At 40.4% G+C, this 18,642-nt stretch overlaps 1 protein-coding gene across 6 annotated transcripts in view; it reads right to left on the minus strand.

The window, feature by feature from the left end:
- Nucleotides 1-4,290: 4,290 nt before the first annotated feature.
- sgk3 (serum/glucocorticoid regulated kinase family member 3) overlaps nt 4,291-18,642 on the minus strand; it is a 134,750-nt gene continuing 120,398 nt past the window's right edge. For all 6 annotated transcript variants that reach the window (XM_041189597.1, XM_041189600.1, XM_041189599.1 and 3 more), the window contains 4 exons: nt 11,082-11,177; nt 10,149-10,304; nt 6,276-6,365; nt 4,291-5,392 (listed from right to left, as the gene is read on the minus strand). In XM_041189597.1, the coding sequence (XP_041045531.1) occupies nt 5,222-5,392; nt 6,276-6,365; nt 10,149-10,304; nt 11,082-11,177 (513 nt within the window). In that variant the 3' untranslated portion in view covers nt 4,291-5,221. The remainder of the gene's footprint in view (nt 5,393-6,275; nt 6,366-10,148; nt 10,305-11,081; nt 11,178-18,642) is intronic.

Genomic DNA, 18,642 nt, shown 5'->3' on the forward strand with positions numbered 1-18,642 from the left:
GAAAAACAGAGTTAATGTTTCAGGTTGTGACCTTTCATCAGAACTCATGAAAGATCTGATGAAAAGGTGAAAACCTGAAATATTTACTCTGTTTCTCTTTCCACAGACGCTGCCAGACACAAAGACTAGGCTGAAAAAGAAACTGGTAAGACAGTTGTTATAAGACTCACTTCTGAGCACAAAAAAATGAGGCCAAAGTGGGTGAACCAATTAAAGTGGAACAGTCTGAGATGGGGTTCATAAATTTGGCAAAAAAGATCAAGGATGCAGACACAATCACTGATGAAAGTTTGCTCAGAAACACTTAAAAGTTTCTGTAGGGAAAAAAAACAAGATGTTGTGATGACCTGGAAGCAGTGCAGTAAGGAAAACTTGTAATTTCTTTAAACGTTTGTGAAATCCATTTCTAAAAAAAAAAAATCATAGGATGTGGTTACTGTTGGCAAGGCTAGCATTTGTTGCCTATCCCTAATTGCCCTTGAACTGAGTGGCTTGCAAGGCCATATCAGAGGGTAGTTAAGAGTCAGCCACATTGCTCAGGGTCTGGAGTCACATGTGGGCCATATGGCAGATTTCCTACCTTAAAGGACATTAGTAAACCAAATGGGTTTTTATGATAATTGACAATGGTTTTATGGTCACCATTACTGAGACTAGCTTTTAATTCCAGATTTATTAATTGAATTTAAATTCCACCAACTGCCATAGTGGGATTTGAACCCTTGTCCTTACAGCATTAGAGCTTCTGGTTACTAGTCCAGCAACATTACCACTACACCACCACCTCTACATATAGAATTGTTTGTAAGAATATTTGAAAAGGACTTTAGGAGTTTGCATCAATTGCAAAGAGATTAATTGTAATTTTCTTGGATAAGAAAAAAAATGTGGTCTAAGTGACCTGGTGACCCTTGATCTGGAAGCAGTACAAACAGGAAGGCAGTTACAGACACAAAGGAGAGCTACAAGTAGAGGAGCTGGAGGGTGAAGGCCCAGATGTAGACACAAAGAGAAAGCAGGCAGAGACAGAAAGTGTAACTTTCGTGTGAGGAGAAGAAAATCACTGTTAAGAAGAGATCAGTTTTTCTGTTTGGCAGAATGGGAGACAGGAGTTCTTGGAGGCATGTGCAAACTAGCTAAAAAAAGGTTAAAACCTGCAAAGCTGTGTGAATATCTTAGAGACTCTGAAGAGCTTGGTGTTTTACCAGAAGTGGCCAAATCATGCATTGAGATGTTATTGATTGATCGGTTGAAAAGAAATTCTGGAATGCCATACCATCAGGACTGTCATACCCCAAGGGAGAAAATGTTTGTAGAAGTGTGCCATGTTGATGATAATCATACCTGTGAAACTTGCAGGTGAAAGCTGATGTTGGTTTGGACTCCTGACTTAACCTGCATGAAAAAAATATTGTAGAACTATGCAGCTACATAATGCCATACATGCTGAAGGGCAATGCTTGTGGTTGTGTAAGACATATCTTTCTTGTATCAACTATCTAAAGTAAAATTTGACTTTTTATTTGAAGTATCATTTGCCTGTTAATTCAAGTTTTAATTTGCATTGGTATCAAATCATGTTAAATTAAAAGCTACAAAGTGGAATATTGTTGGTAATTCCTTCATTTGGGAGCCACTTAGTTATTTTGGATTACAGTTTCTGCATAGGGCTCATAATCATGTTTATTGAAGTGCTAAAATGAGGGAATTGTCAACATCATTTATAGGAATACAACATCAGATTTTGAATGTTGAAACTAGCAAAGAAAGAGGCAATAATAGCAGTTATTGAAAATTTGTAGCAAATTCCCATTCACTGTATGAGCTGGTGAGATCCACTAAAAAGAAAAACCTCCTGAAATCTAACATAGTTCTATGCTTACATAACTCATGCAAGCCCCCTCATTAAATTAGCAACATGCATTCAATCAATTGGCATCCAGATTTTGGATGAGACATTAAACTGAGGCCCCATTTCCCCTCCTGGATCCACATTAAAGTTCCCACTGTACTAAGAGATGCAGGGGCTCTGCTGATCTGACCAAAGGTGGTGGTGACTGCCTTCTTGAACTACTACAATCCATCTGACATTGGTACAACCACAGTGTAGTTAGGAAGAGAATTCCAGGAATTTGACCCAGTGACAGGGAAGGAATGATATCATCGTTCAAAATCAGGAAGTTTAGCTTGGAAAGGAACTTGCAGGTCCTTCTAGGTGGTAGAGGTCACAGGTTTGGAAGGTGCTGTCAAAGGAGGCTTGGTGAGTTGCTGCAGCATATCTTGTAGATGGTACACACTGCTGCCACTGTGAGTTGAAGGTGGAAAGAGTGAATGTTTAAGATTGGGTATCAATCATGCAGGCTGCTTTGTCCTGGATGGTATTGAGTTTTGAGTGTTAGAAAGTGGAGAGTATTCCATCACACTCCTGACTTGTGCCTTGTAGTTGGCGAACAGGCTTTCGAGAGGCAAGTTAATTATTTCCTGAAGATTTCTCAGCCTCTGACCTGCTCTTGTAGTCAGAGTATTTATATGGGCTGGTTCAGTCAAGTTTCTGTTAACCCCAGGCTGTTGATGTTGAGAGACTTTGGTGTGTTAACACCATTGAATGTCAAGGGGAGATGATTAGATTTTCTCTTGTTGTCTATTGCCTCGTACCTGTGTGGCATGAATGTTACTTGCCACTTATCAGCCCAAGCCTAAATGTTGACCTAGTCTTACTGCATATGGGCAGAGACTGCTTCATCTTCTGAGGAGCTGCAAATAGTACTGAACATTACACAATCATTAGCAAACATAACAACTTCTAACCTTTTTCATAAGGAGGTAATTAATGAAGCAGCTGAAGATGAGTGGGCCGAGCACACTACCCTGAGGAACAGCTACAGCAATGTCTTTGAGCTGTGATGATTGCGACAACCGTCTTCCTTTGTGCTACATATGACTCAAGTCAGTGGAGTTCCAACCCCAACCACCGATTCCCATTCACTTCTATTTTGGTAGGGCTCCTTGGTACTACTCATTGTCAAACGCTGCCTTGATGTCAATGGCAGTCACTTTCACCTCACCTTTCACGAGGATATATATATAAATTAACTATTCTGACACACCCCTGGCCAGCCTCCCACATGCTATTGTCCCTAAATATGAGGTAATCAAAAACTTTGCTGCCCTTTTCCTAACTTGGATTGAGATCTGTCCACCCATCACCCATGTGCTCGATAATCTACAATGGTTTCCAGTTAAGCAATTCAATTTGAAAATGTTCATCCCCATTTTCAAGCTCTCTACACAACCCTTCGATATATTTGCAGTCCCTCCATTATGGGCTCTTGTACATCCCAATTTTAATCACTCCAGCCAAGGTCCTAAAGCACTACAGTTTCCTCCCTAATACTTTCCCCCTCTCTTTCTCCTTTAAGGCTGTCCTAAAATCGGCCTCTTTAATCAAGCTTTTGATTACCTGGCCTAGTATTGAGTTTGATATGCTCTTAAGAATCTTGGGACATTTTACTATATTAAAGACAGTATTGTTGTTGAGAAACATTTTGACAGCATGTACTTTCATGATGCATCAAAATAGAACTCATCTATTCTCTAATAAAGATTATAAATAGAGCTGAATTTTCCTATGTAATTATGAAATTCTCCCTTCAATTTTGGTATTGGGCTTTGATTTATACAGAATGAATGAAGATCTCTTAGGCAAAGCAAGCAAATGAAAGGTGCCCTGCTTGCCTCAAATTATCTGAGTATATTGTTAAAAGGTTTTCCAGTGTGACTACCTCTTACAAGAGACTTTGAACTACAATTTTAACTGTGATCCAAAACAAATAACAGATAAAAGGGAGCTTATATGTACATATTTTAAAATAAAAAGTAAATTGGTGTTTATATTCCATGTTTTTATGCATTATTCCACAGTTAAGAGGACAGACAGGAAACTTAATCTGACATTAATGGATGTGGGAGGTAACTAGATATTTCATACACAAATGTTCTTCCTTATCTTGAAATAAGGACCCCCTGTTGCATCTAATTCCTAAGATAGTCTGACAATAAAAATAACTCACCACACAGGGAAATCACAGGTGAAAACATCTGTCCTACCAGTCCAAAACAATGTAAGTGTATATGAACATATTGTACCATTGGAGTAAAGCAGGCAAAAGTACTTGCTTAGGTTTTGAACTAACCTTTTCATTAGAATTATTCTTGAAACCCTGCATATTTTTAAAAACAGAACATTGAAACAAGCTAATAAAATTTGTCATAAAAAATTGCAGTTACCAGTTAGAATGTACATATATATATTTTTGAACATATGCCATTTAGAAATTTTACTGTTATCAATATATACCCATCTCCAGAACACAGCATGGAGTTAAATACAATTATAAAAGTATCAGTTTCATCTAATTCAACTAGTTTGCTAATTTGTACATTTCCAGTACAAACCTCAAACAAAATAGGCATGATTAATAATTGGTGGCCAGTACATGTTAAATAACTCAAAAAAAAAACATCTTCACATCTCTCATCTGAGTGGCCACAATTCTTCCTCCATTATTCAAGTAATGTTTACATCATAAATGCAGTTTTATATACAGTGACAATTTAATTGGATCTTCTAGCAAAGGAGTGAAGTTATAACCAAAACATGATCTTGATATGACATCAAAATAGATGGCAGTGAGGTGAAAATGTGTAAAATATCTTAAGCGATTTGTCATGTTATGAAATGTGATCTCATTACTCTTTTTAGACCACAATACATTGTTAATTCTTAAAGGAACATCACACAATATACATATCCAAACTTAATTATTCAATATTGATTAGCAATGTTCACAATATTTAAATCATGTATAGTAGAACATGTCATCAAAATTTCACCAGAGAAAATCTTAACAACAAGCAGACTACCCTTAAAAATGAATTGATTCAGAATCTTCAGACGTGAAAAGAATGAAACAATTAAATATTTGGATCACTTGTAAGCTGTGCAAGGAATGTACAATTTCTTTATAGTATTTTTATGGTGTAAGCTCCGTTCATTCATTCATTGCCCTTCACCCAATTGCTGCAATGCTTTATTTCAGGCATGCAGATAGTTGAGCTGTAAATTCAAAACTCCACGTGTAGATGGCTTGAAACTGCACAGTGCTTTCATTTCCTGCGAAGTATTTCTTTCCCCTGATAGAAACATGGTGAAACTGTCCTTTTATAAGAATGAATCTTCAATAGGTGGGGCATAAGAAAAGCCAATGAATGCATCATCAGCTTCTAAAACACTAGCATTAACGACTGAACAGTCAGGAGATCGATAAACAGATTGTGGAACTGGTTCTTCTGTGAATTCTGGATCAAAATTTTGTAGGTCTTCAGGTCCAGCCTGAAACATAAATACTATTATCACATATTCACAAAACAAAAAGCAAAACACTGCAGATGTTGGAAATCTGAAATAAAAACAGAAAATGGTGCAAAAACTCAGCAGAAAACTCAGAGCTCTGAAAAAGTTATACAAACTTGAAACGTTAACTTTGTTTCTCTCTCCACAAATGCTGCCAGACCTGCTGAGTTTTTCCAGCATTTTCTGTTTATATTGACTCACAAAACAACATTGCATACATTGCAGCAAGTAACTCACCTCCTGACTCCCCAAAGCCTGTCCACCATCTACAAGGCAGAAGTCAGGAGTGTGATGGAATACTCACCACTTGCCTGGATGAGTGCAGCTCCAACAACACTCAAAAAGCTTGACACCATCCAGGACAAATCAGCCCGCTTGATTGGTACCCCATCTGCAAACATTCACTCCCTCCACCACCATCTATACCAGTGTACCATCTATAAGATGCACTGCAGAGACTCACCAAGGCTCCTTTGGCAGCACCTTCCAAACCCACGACTACTACCATCTAAGAAGGACAAGGGCAGCAGATAGATGGGAACACCAGCACCTGAAGTTCCCCTCCAAGCCATTCACCATCCTGATTTAGAAATATATCTCTGTTCCTCCAATGTCGCTGGGCCAAAATCCTGGAACTCCCTCCCTAACAGCACTGTGGGTGCACCTATACCACAGGGGTTGCAGCGGTTCAAGAAGGCAGCTTCCCAACACTTTCTCAAGGGCAATTCGGGATGGGCAATAAATGCTGGCCTAGCCAGTGACACCCAGATCCCGTAAAAGTAAACAAAATAGTCCACAATATCCTGATATTAAGTATTATTTATGATTTAACTTGTTTGAATTTCTGAAAAGAGTTACATACCACACTGGGATTAAATGGTGGAGGAATTTCTTTCCGATCTAGATCTTCCCAGTTGATAACATCAAAAAAAGGATGGCTTTTGATTTCAACCTGAAATAATGCAACCCCACAGCAAATCAATGTAAAGCAGAAATTCTTAAAGAAAAACATTTATACAAAAGGTACATTAGTACCAAACACACAGAATAATATAAATTTGATAACTGGCTCAACTAACCATCTTTAGGATGTGAGTCCAGATAATGAAATTCCCACCTGTCAAAAACCCGGGCCTGAGTGCCTCCAAATTATTTACTACAGGGAGCATAATAACTGAGTATAATCATATTCACATCCAATTTAGATGTTCAAAAGGTTACAGGTCAGAAAGCAATGGGCTCAGGCACCTCTTTAGGAACTGTGTACATAATCTAGGCTAATATTTCAGTACAATGTAAAGGGTATGCTGCAGTGTCAGTGATCCTGCACCGAAGCTTAACTTCCAAAAATGGATAGGTTGGGGTCATGTCAGCAGCTAAATTGCAAAAAATCTGAGAAGAAACCCAATACACTTTGAACCAACACACTTGCAGTTTTAATGGAGATGAGATGAAGGGTAGGGAATCACTCCATTCATTGGAAGTGAGCTGGCCACTCAAACATTATGGGGCTACCTGCTTTCATTTTAAGTCACCATTTTAAATTAATTTCAGCCCAGGTTTCACAGACTTTAGGAAACCTAGCATGTGCAAGGAAGCGAGAAGAATTGAATCCGTAAGGTAAGATGCTAAAGATCCCATGGAAGTAACTTCAGTTAGGTAGAGAAGTTGGGACTGTTTTCCTTGGAGAAGTTTGCGAGGAAATGTGATAGAGGTATTCAAAATCATAAGGGATCTTGACAGTTAGATAGAGAAGAAATGTTCCCATTGTTAGAAGGACCGAGCAAAAATTTAAGGTAATCGGCAAAAGAAGCAACGGCAACACGATGAAAGACCTTTTCATGCAGTTAGTGGTTAGGATCTGGAATGCACTGGCTTGAGAGAGTGGTGGAGGCAGGTACGATCGAGGCACAGGAGGGAATTGGATTAGCTGAAAAGGAAGAATGTGCAGGGCTGTGGGGGGAAGGTTGGGGAGCGGCACTAGAGGAGTTGCTTAGAGAACCAGCACAGACATGCTGGGCCAAATGGCCTCATTTTGTGCTGTAACTATTCTGTGATTCAGAGAAGTATTTAAAGAGTAGAGAGTTCTTCCAAAACCCTGGCCAATATTCCTTTCAAATACTACCACCACACACAAAAATATAATGATTGCTGTTCATAGGACCTGATTTGGAACTTAAGCCCAACTATAGAAAAAGACAATTTCAGAACCGTGGCCAAAGAGTGACCCTTAATTTTCACACCAGTATGTCGAAGTCTCAAGTTTAAGAACACACATACTGAACAAATTTAGATTAGCTATTGCAAGAAGATATTTGAAAATTAGCACCAAAAAGCAGGTTATAAACCACTTGCTGGAGAATTCTTTGATCTTTAGCCTCTCCACATAAATACCATGTTCATGTGGTATAGCGCTTTAACAAAAACATTTTTTAAAGCATATAAATAATGACTAAGAGATAACCCATGTCATTGTTTCCAATGAATCAGAGAATGTGGGAGAAGTTTATTATTAGACAAGATGATGAAAGAAAGTCAAGGCGGTTATAGGAAAGTGTATTCTTTAGTAATTCCTTGGAAGTTTTAGAAAATCAGATTTGTATTCTTGATGAACACTTTACATATGGATTATGTGACAGATGCATCTCAAATCTACGGGCAGAACTAACCTGGTGGGGCAATAAAAATGGGCATTTATCAGGGTCAATGGGAAGGAAAACCGGGTGGTGCTTATAATGGGCAACTAATCCAACACTCCCGCCGATATTGAAAGCTCTGATGACCATTACTAGCATATCTCCTGTGGCACTGATGCGTGACAAGGCCGCTGGAATATGGTTGACATGTTTACCGTGATTCCATTCTGAGCCAGGGAAGAGAGAACCAAAGGGCATGGTCCAGATGGGACAGAATAATGTGAAATTTTTAAATTATAAACCATTGAATCTCAAGAGAAATAGATTTTGATATATTTAAAGATGCTGGAGACATGATAAACAATAATTGGAAGTGACTCAGAATTTTATTTTCCTGCATCTGATTTATGGTCAGAAGACTCTGTGGGGCAAAAATGTATAACTTGCCTGATCGAATTTGAGTATGTGTTTGAAGTGCCAGAATTTCTTTGTAGTCAATAGCTCGACTAACCATTTACTGTGTGGAATATGATTTCTTGTTCATAAAAATTTTATATAGCAACTTCAACAAGGCTCTTCACAGGAGCATTCTGAGACAAAACGTGATAACAGCATACATGTGAAGAGATGTTACAAAGAGAGAAAAGAAGGAATCTAGAGAGAAGGGGGGGATGGTGGCGGAGGGAAAGGAATGGGGAAGAAGAGAAAGAGACAGAGAGGTTAAAATTTGTCTGCCATGGCTCAGTTGGTTACGTTCTTGCACCTTGGGGCTGAATTCTCCCCCCGTCAGTGGGGAAGTTGATGGGCGGGTGCGTACAGGCGCACTTCCGATCAGTGCCCCTCATCGGAGGCGCACTGCCATTTTACGTGGGCGGGCCAATTAAGGCCCGCCCAGCGTGATGTCCATACAGAAGTGCTGTGTGCACCCTGTGCAGGTGGGGAGGAATCCCAAAATCGAGAGTGCGCTCTTTCACGCATGCGCACGAAAGAGCGCAGTCATCTACCTGAGGCTAAGTGCCGCCTCATGGAGGTCGGCTGTACATGTAAAAAAAGATAAAAATAGAAAAATAAAATTTCGCTTACATGTCCCCTCATGTGACAATGTCACATGAGTTGGGACATGTCCATAATTTTTACAAAATCTTTATTAAAATTTTTAAAACCCTACATGAAACCTCATCCCGCCCATGGATGAGGTTTCATGTTTTTTCTATTTCCCTTAAGGTTGGACGGGCAGGTCCTTTAATTACTTAATTGACCCTGTAAATGGCCTCAATTGGCGGGTGCACAGCTCATTTCGCTGCACTCCCACTTTCCTGAAAATTTAAATAAGGGCGCGGTGACGTCCTTAGTTCCTCCCAACATCACCGCACATCATTTTACGCGTCGGTGAGCGGGCCCCACCCACACTCGCTGACTCATAAAATTCTGCCCTTGGAGTCAGAAGGTTTTGGTTTCAAGTCCTACTCCAAGACTTCAGTGCAATCTAGTCAGACACTTTAGTGTTGTAGCTGTACTAGAACAGCTTAGCAAGGGCATGACTAGTTCTGGAGCACAAGTCTTAGTACTATTGCCTAAAAGTTGTCAGAGTCCATAGCCTTTGCAGTATCCAGTGTATCCAGCTGTTTCTCGATATCACAGAGTGAATCGAATTGGCTGAGGACTGGTATCTGTAATGCTGGGGACCTCAGGAGGAGGCCAAGATGGATCTTCCACTCAACACTTCTGGCTGAAGATGGCTGCAAGTGCTTCAGCCTTGTATTTTGTACTGATGTGCTGCACTCCCCAATCATTGAGGATGGGGATATTTGTGGAGTCTCCTCATCTGAAAGACATCACCTGATAATGCAGCAGAATCTCAGTGCTGCAATAATGTGGGTCAAGTTGATGGAGTGGGGCTTGAGCCCATGACATTCTGATTCAAGAGGTGAGACTGCTTACTCAGCCAAGACTGACAAAGCCATCCGACCTGAATGCAACCAGCAAAACCAATTACTCCTATGAGACACAAGATTTTATGAGCTATCGAGGGACCTTACTTATCATCCGAAATGCTTGTAAATGGTGCATGATTTCAAGATTTTACAAGAACTTCTTACAAAATCTTCTTTCGCTCCTAATCTTCTCTGTCTCTCTTTTTCAAGTAGTCCTTCCAGGATAGAACAGGCTTCATTACTTGCTCCAGGCCTCAGCTGCAATGGCTTGTGAAGGATATATTCATACATCTCAGCAGTATCACGACTGTAGAAAGGGGGCTGCAAAAACAAACATACTGATTTTGTTGAATTACTTATTTTACTTTTGAACAATTTGCTGTTATACATTTATAAAAAAATATATTTTCCTTCTCTCAGATACTAATGCATTCTCTGGGCTCTGTACAGAATATCCCAAACAGATGGCGTTCATACAAGGTTATAACACTTTGTGCCAGCCAAGAGGCTATGTCCAAGAGTGATCTGCAATTTATTTTGTCCATTGTGGAAAAATATAGCACCCCACTGCTTCCAATACTATGTCTAGACTGGAGGACATTAATAGCCAATCATGTAATGCAAATTAGAGGCATATGCAACTTGACCAGATAGGGATGGCAGATTCCCTTCCATAAGGTAATGAACCAGTTGGGTTTTTAATAACAATCTGGTTGCTTTTTAGTCACTGGCTGGGATTTTCCGCCCCATGTGGCAGGATCTGGGGAGATTCGGCGGTCCAGCCAAAAGTCCATCGACTTTCGGTGGGATCAGATGATCAAGGTGGTGGGCGGGGCCAGAAAATCCCACCCATTATTTCCAGTACAAGCCAATTTCACAACTGACCATGACAGGGTTTGAGTTTGAAACCTCTGGATTGCTAATCCAGTAGCACAACATAATTTTACCCAAGGTGCTGTGTAATCTGAAAACAATGGACTTCAAAATAAAGCAAAAATGTTGATATATCATTCAAATCAATCCAAATGTAGAATACTCAATTGAAAAAAATATGATAGACACTTAACAAAATATGCAATTATAAACTAGATAACGTACCAGGCCATAGAGCATTTCAAAAAGAACAGAGCCAAGACACCACCAATCAACTGTATTATCATAAGGTTGCTTTTTGAGCACTTCTGGTGCAAGGTACTGAAATACAGAGAAAGAAACATTTACTAAAATGCTGTTACCCTCTCATTAAAACACATCCTTATCATGGTTTTGTTTGCATTAGTCAATTGTTTTCTCAGGTTGAAGACTTAATTTTTTTTGGAATGGATTGAGCTCATGGACATATCCTTCTCCATCTTTCTGGTGCATGATAAAGATACACATGATGCTAATTGGAAAGGGTAAGGAGCAAACATGTTAAATTGGCTAATATTTCCCACAGTAAACAAAATATAAAATCTGACAGAAGCGTTCTGATTAAATCCTTAGTTAACCTCTGAATCCCTTCAAACAGTAGGTTATTTAGGGAATGCTTAATCAGGTTGCAGTGGTTTTTAGCTATTGATAGAGGGAACATCAGGTCAAACCATTGTATTCATGGAGTCAAAGTTCTCATTAATAAATGAAAAAGAATGATGCTAATTTTCTCCTTAACTAAATGATTTATATGAATTTGAATCTCAAAATTTGCAAGTTTTAAAAGGCATACATTCCTGCAATTTAGTTAGCACATTCTTAACTACAGTGCAACACAGGCATTTATCCATTTTTCATTAAGGAAACGTTCAGGCTCCCAAGCTGTTCTTTAAAAATTGCATTCTGTTGCCACATTAGATCTTGACTTTTGCTGTCCATTTTGCTTCAACTTACTTGCTCGGATGATTCACTAAATATTTTCTATAGCCAACATCATTCAATGCACCCACCCTCAAAGCAATGGAGATCCACCCATAAACCTTGCTCATTCTCGCCCAAACAGTTGTCACTCTGGCCAATAGGTTTGGTCTGAGAACACATCAGATACAAAAGGAGCAGCAGTGGCCTAAGGACACAGCAGCGATCAATCGCAAAGTTACACTCCAGTATAAGGAGTCACGTGGGGCGAGTATTCTGGTAAACTTTTAATTTAATCTTAATTAAACTATAAAGTAACAGTAGATAAATTAATTGACATTAAAAATTGATAATCTATCAATTACAATCAATGTTCAATTAATTAATCAGATAACCTTTAAATTAAGTAACAAGGGATAGTAACAGGATTCTGAATTTTTCAGTAAATTAAAATCTGAGGAATATAGATAATAAGAGTTAAGTAAAAACATTTAAGTTTATCTCCCTATAAAATAAAATGACATAGGTCAAAGGAAGCAGCTGATTGGTGAGTAGCTGGTGAGTCTATTGATTTAAGTCTTAGGTTGATTTCTGATAAGTCAGTTAATAGTCTAAATACAGAGTCGAGCAGGACACCTCTGTCCTGTTAAATGGCATATCCTGCTCTATGTGGGAACTCCAGGATGCTTCTCAGATCCTGGACAACCACATGTGCAGGAAGTGTCATCGGTTGGCACAGCTCGAGCTCCTGGTTTCCGAGTTGGAGTGGCAGCTTGAGTCACTGCCATTCAACTGTGAGGTTGAGAATTTCCTGGACACCATACTTCTGGACGTGCTTACCCTGCTGTTTAAGAAAGTGCAGGCAGAGGGGGAATGTGTGATTGCCAGATAGACAAGGTTGACCAGGCAGGTAGTGTAGAAGTCTCCTGAGTGCATTGTGTTCTCCCCCCAGCACTCAGTTCTGAATAATGGTGAGTACTTAGGGGCCAAAAAGAGGGTTTATGCATGGAGGCAGGTGGCTTGGCTGAAGCACTATTTGAGTACTTTGCATCAGTCTTTACTGAGGAAGATGCTACCAAAGCCACAGTGAAAGAATAGTAATGTTGAGTAATAGTAATAGTTGAGACACTGAATGGCTAAAAATTGATGAACAGGAAGTATGAGAAAGACTGAAAAAAAAGCAAAATACCGTAGATGTTGGAAATTTGAAATAAACACGATAAAAAAGGAAACACTCAGCAGGTCTGGCTCGATAAGATGCATCTGAGTATGCCAAGGGAAGTAAGGGTAGAAATTGTGGAAACACAGGCAGTAATCTTCAAATCCTCCTTAAATACAGGATGGTGCTGGAAGGACTGGAGAATTGCAAATTGCAAACTCTTGTTCAAAAAGGGGAGTGAGGCTAACTTGAGAAACTACAGACCAATCAGTTTAATCCAGTGGGAGGAAAGCTTTTCAAAATGATAATCTGGGACAAAATTAACAGTCACTTGGACAAGTGTGGACTAATCAATTGAAAGCCAGCACAGATTTGTTAAAGAAAAAAATCATGTTTAAATAACTTGATAGAGTATTCTGGTGAGGTAACAGAAAGGGTTGCTGAAGGTAATGCAGTTGATATGGTGTGCATGGACTTCCAAAGAGTGTTTAATAAAGTGTCACATAACAGGCTTGTCAGCAAAATCAAAGATCATTGAACAAAAAGGACAGTGGCAGCACAGATAGGAAGTTGGCTGATTGGCAGGAAACAAGAGAGTAATGGTGAACAGTTGTTTTTCAGACTGGAGAAATGTTTACTGTGGAATACTCCATGGTTGGTACTAGGACCACTGCTTTTCTTTACCTATTAATTAATAATCTAGATTTAGGTCACAGGGCTCAATTTCAAAATTTGCAGATGACATAGGGCTTGGAAAAATTGTGAACTGTGAGGAGAATAGTGATCGACTTCAAGGGGACATAGACAGACTGGTAGAACAGACGGACGCATGGCAGATGAAATTTAATGCAGAGATGTGTAAAGTGATACATTTCAGCAGGAAAACTGAGGAGAAGCAAAATAAGATAAAGGGATGCAGGAGCAGAGGTGCCTTGGGGAAGTATGTGCAGAAATCGTTGTGAATGGCAGGGTAAGTTGAGAAAGTGGATAATAAGGCATATGGGAGGGCTTTATAAATAAATAGAAGCACAGAGTAAAAAAGCAAGGAAATTTGTTGAGCCTTTATAAAAGAATGGTTTGGCCTCAGCTAGAATATAATGTAGAGCCCAAAAATGGACATAATAGGAAGGACGTGAAGGCACTGGGGAGAGTACAGAAAATATTTCTGAGACGATTCTAGAGTGCAAAGACTTCAGTTACGTGGATAGATTGGAAACGCTGAGGCTGTTTCCCTTAAGAGCCGAGAAGATTGAGAGGAGATTTGATATGAGTGTTCAAAATCATGAAGGGTTTAGACAGTGAAGAATAAGAGAAACTGTTGCTATTAGGGAAGAACCCGAAGGCACTGATTTAAGGAAATTGGCAAAAAAGCCAAAGGAGACACGTGGAAAAACGTTTTAAAGCAGCATTTGGTTAGAAAACGAGCATGTGGTGGAAGCAGATTCAATCACGCATTTCAAAAGAGAATTGGATAATTATCTGAAAAGAAGAGATTTGCAGGGCTACACGGAAAGGACAGGGGAGATTGGGACTGTCTGAGTTCCGCTATTTAAGATGGGTTGTAGAGATAAGCCAGGGAACTACAGACCAGTGAGTCTCACGTCAGTGGTAGGGAAACTATTGGAGAAAATTCTGAAGGAGAGAATCTATCTCCACTTGGAGAGGCAAGGTTTGATAAGGGATAGTCAGCGTGGCTTTATCAGAGGGAAGTCATACCTAACAAATTTGATTGCATTTTTTGAGGAGGTGACCAGGTGTGTAGATGAGGGTAATGCAGTTGATATAGTTTATATGGATTTCTGCAAAGCCTTTGACAAGGTCCCACATGGGAGACTTATAAAGAAGGCAAATGCACATGGGATACAGGTTAATTTGATAAGGTGGATTCAAAATTGGCTCAGTTGTAGGAGACAAAGGGTGATGACAGAAAGCTGCTTTAGTGACCGGAAGCCCGTGTCCAGTGGCATACTACAGGGATTCGTGCTAGGTCCCCTATTATTCGTCATTTATATAAATGACATAGATGACTGTGAGGGGTAGGATTAGTAAGTTTGCGGATGACAAAAGATTGGCCGGGTGGTTAATAGTGAGGTTGAGTGTCTTGGGCTACAGGAATATATAGACGGGATGATCAAATGGGTAGATAAGTGGCAGTTGGAATTTAACCCTGAAAAGTGTGAGGTGATACACTTTGGAAGGAGTAATTTGACAAGAAAGTATTCAATGAACGGTATGACACTCGGAAGTTCTGAGGAACAAAGGGACCTTGGCGTGTATGTCCATAGATCTCTGAAGGCGGAGGGTCATATTAGTGGGGTGGTGAAAAAGGCATATGGGACACTTGCCTTTATCATTCGAGGCATAGATTACAAAAGTAGGGAAGTCATGTTGGAGTTGTATAGAACCTTGGTGAGGCCACAGCTGGAGTATTGTGTGCAGTTCTGGTCACCACATTATAGGAAGGATGTGATTGCACTGGAGAGGGTGCAGAGGAGATTCACCAGGATGTTGCCTGGGATGAAACACTGAAGTTATGAAGAGAGGTTGGATAGACTTGGGTTGTTTTCGTTGGAGCAGAGAAGACTGAGAGGTAACCTGATCGAGGTGTACAAGATTATGAGGGGCATGGGCAGGGTGGATAGGGAGCAGCTGTTCCCCTTAGTTGAAGTATCAGTCACGATGGGACACAAGTTCAAGGTGAGGAGCAGGAGGTTTAGGGGGGATGTGAGGAAAAACTTGTTTATCCAGAGGGTGGGGATGATCTGGAATGCGCTGCCTGGGAGAGTGGTGGAGGTAGGTTGCCTCATATCCTTTAAAAAGTACCTGGATGAGCACCTGGCACGTCATAAATTTCAAGGCTATGGGCCAAGTGTTGGTAAATGGGATTAGGTAGGTAGGTCAGGAGTTTCTCACGTGTCGGTGCAGACTCGATGGACCGTAGGACCTCTTCTACACTGTGAGATTCTGTGAGTTGCCCTTACATGGAGCCAGCAGGAACACAAAGGATCAAATGGCCTCCTTCTATGCTGCAGCCATTCTATGATTCTATAAAGCTATCCAATTTATTAGCTCTCAAACATTTGTTTTCAACTAATTCACATTATAAAACCTGGCACACTCACACTGTTCCAGTTAAAGTCTGGTAATTTTGCAACACAATGCCTCGCTGTCTACCTTGACTTGATTTCTAGTTCTCTCCCACATTTTCATCTACCACTTTTCCTCCTTCACTTTCAGAGGCATGGGCTTCAAACTTAAAATTTTATACGAAGAAGGGTAAGCACTCTGGAAAGAACAACATGGACAAGTGAGGGTGGGGTGGGGGGAGTCCCCTCACCGTCCCCTCCCCCCACCTCACCCCCGCAAGGGCCATCTGTCACTTGCTCATGTTGTTCTTTCCAGAGCGCTTACTCTTGTCCTGCTTTTATCACATTCTGCTTTCTGACCCGAATGCCGTCATCAGCGCCTCCTCTAGCCAATACACTATTGTTAACACCCTTTTGTCCATGACATCTCTGGCAATCTCTCCTTTGCCTCCACCTATCACTGGCCTTCTATGCAGCTTCACCTGCTCCACCATCCCTTAAACAGTATAAATTTCATCACATCTTTACTTCTCTTTAGCTCCGAAGAAGAGTCATACGGACTCGGAACATTAACTTTTTTTTTCTCTCCACAGATGCTGTTAGGCCTGCTGAGTTTTTCCATCATTTTCTGTTTTTGTTTCAGATTTCCAGCATCCGCAGTATTTTGCTTTTATTTTATATGAACTTCTTTCAAATGCTAACCCTCCCTCCTTTGCCATTCTGTGTCCACTGATGCATACATTTTTGGGTGAGGGGCTGTGCTCTGAAGGTAGGTCTTTAACTTTCAAACTAAAATTATGCATTTTGATTCACTTAAAAACATTAGTTTCATAACTGCTAGATTTTTGATCTAAAAAAATTACAAAGTAACGACAATTTATCTATATTCAATAGACCAGATCAGCACTTTCCCCAAAGATTAACATGAATCAGTCTGCTAACTTTATAAAGGTATTCTCTCCCTCTAACCTCCTCTCCCAGCTAACAGACGCAATCTCTCTATTCAAATACGCCTACTTCTCAAATTACAAAAACATTATACCTCACTAATGTGCTGCTTATCTGCTAGCTCTGACAGCAGTTCCTGCAAGTGTTTTGATTAATTTCAGGCCATGGGGTCAGGAAGTAGTCCTCTACTTTCTGTAGTCTGGCAAGTGCCTGTGATGCTGGAGGGTACATCCAGGCATCTGCCATGTTAGTGAGGCTGTAGAGTCAGGTGAAGAGTGGCCTACTGGGAGGAGTTAATATGTTCTGAAACACCAGTCTGGTGCCCAAAGCGTTGCTCATTCTGGACATATCATATGACTTTGTACTAGAGACTAAGTCACAGCAGCAGTACTTGATAAGATGGTTGAGAGAGGGAAGATGTTCCTTCCTTGACATTTCAAACCCCAGTTGATTCTCCAGCATTGTACAAAGCTAACAAGGGTAAAGATGGTCCACCGTTGATGATCCTTTGGAGAAAAATTATATTGGAATTCTCTACAATAGCATGCAGCAGTGACCAGGAGATTAATCTATCCTTTCTGGAGTCTCCAGGGGTGATCTTTCAGGCCTCCCACCCACTGGTATCTTATCATTGTGGGGCTGGAAGGAGGAGAATGGCTTGCTCAAGTATCATAAAACTAATCTGGGCTGCTAACACTCTGGATCCCTCCCTACTAACCCTTCCTCCCACTCTTTTCATAAATTGAAGCCCCACAACCCCCAGAGGCTGACCAAACAGGCCCATATTGTGATGACCTAGACAGCAGATTGACCCAAAGCATTTGATCTCCACCTGCAACCCATCATCCTGATGCTCCTGGGGCACAGCCCTCACCAGGATTTGCATGTGGCCTGCCCTCACCCATGTCTGCTTGGGAAGGGTAAAATCCACCCTAGGACAGCCCGAAAGGGTTGCCAACTATGGCCCCCAGTGCTCCATGTGACAAATATTATTAAAGCACTTTAGGGGACCAAAATACGTTCCCAGTCTGGAAACACTCCCCAGGTAGGCCCCACTTCCATCATTTGAGGTCTCATGGGATACAGGGGAAGGTGGCAGGTTGTATCCAAAGATAAAAGCAAAATACTGCGGATGCTGGAAATCTGAAACAAAGATAAAAATAGCTGGAAAAACTCAGCAGGTCTGACAGCATCTGCGGAGAGGAATACAGTTAACGTTTCAAGTCCGTGTGACTCTTCATCAGAACTGAGGGAATATAGAAATGAGATGAAATATAAGCTGGTTGACGGGGGTGCAATTTAGATGCAGATCCAGGTACCTATTAAATGAGTTGAGCATTTCAACCTCAACCACCAACTTAGGCAGTATAGGTATAGATTTAGGATTTGAGGTGTTCTCAAGTGTCAGAGCAGAGAGCCAGGAAATTAAAACGTATATGGGATTATTAAATTCCCTCCTAGCCTCAATTTTAAGATTTTTATCTTGACTATAACCCCACAATATAAGTAAAGCCTGAACACTTTTCACCCCTTCGCTTATTTTTCCTTTCTCCCTTGCTTGTGTTATAGTCTCTTTTCTTACTTTTCTCCTTGTTTTAAGTTGCGCCAGATCTAACATCAATTTGACTCTGATTAG

This window comes from Carcharodon carcharias, chromosome 6, assembly GCF_017639515.1.
Source record: "Carcharodon carcharias isolate sCarCar2 chromosome 6, sCarCar2.pri, whole genome shotgun sequence".
NCBI classification, from domain to species: Eukaryota; Metazoa; Chordata; class Chondrichthyes; order Lamniformes; family Lamnidae; genus Carcharodon; species Carcharodon carcharias.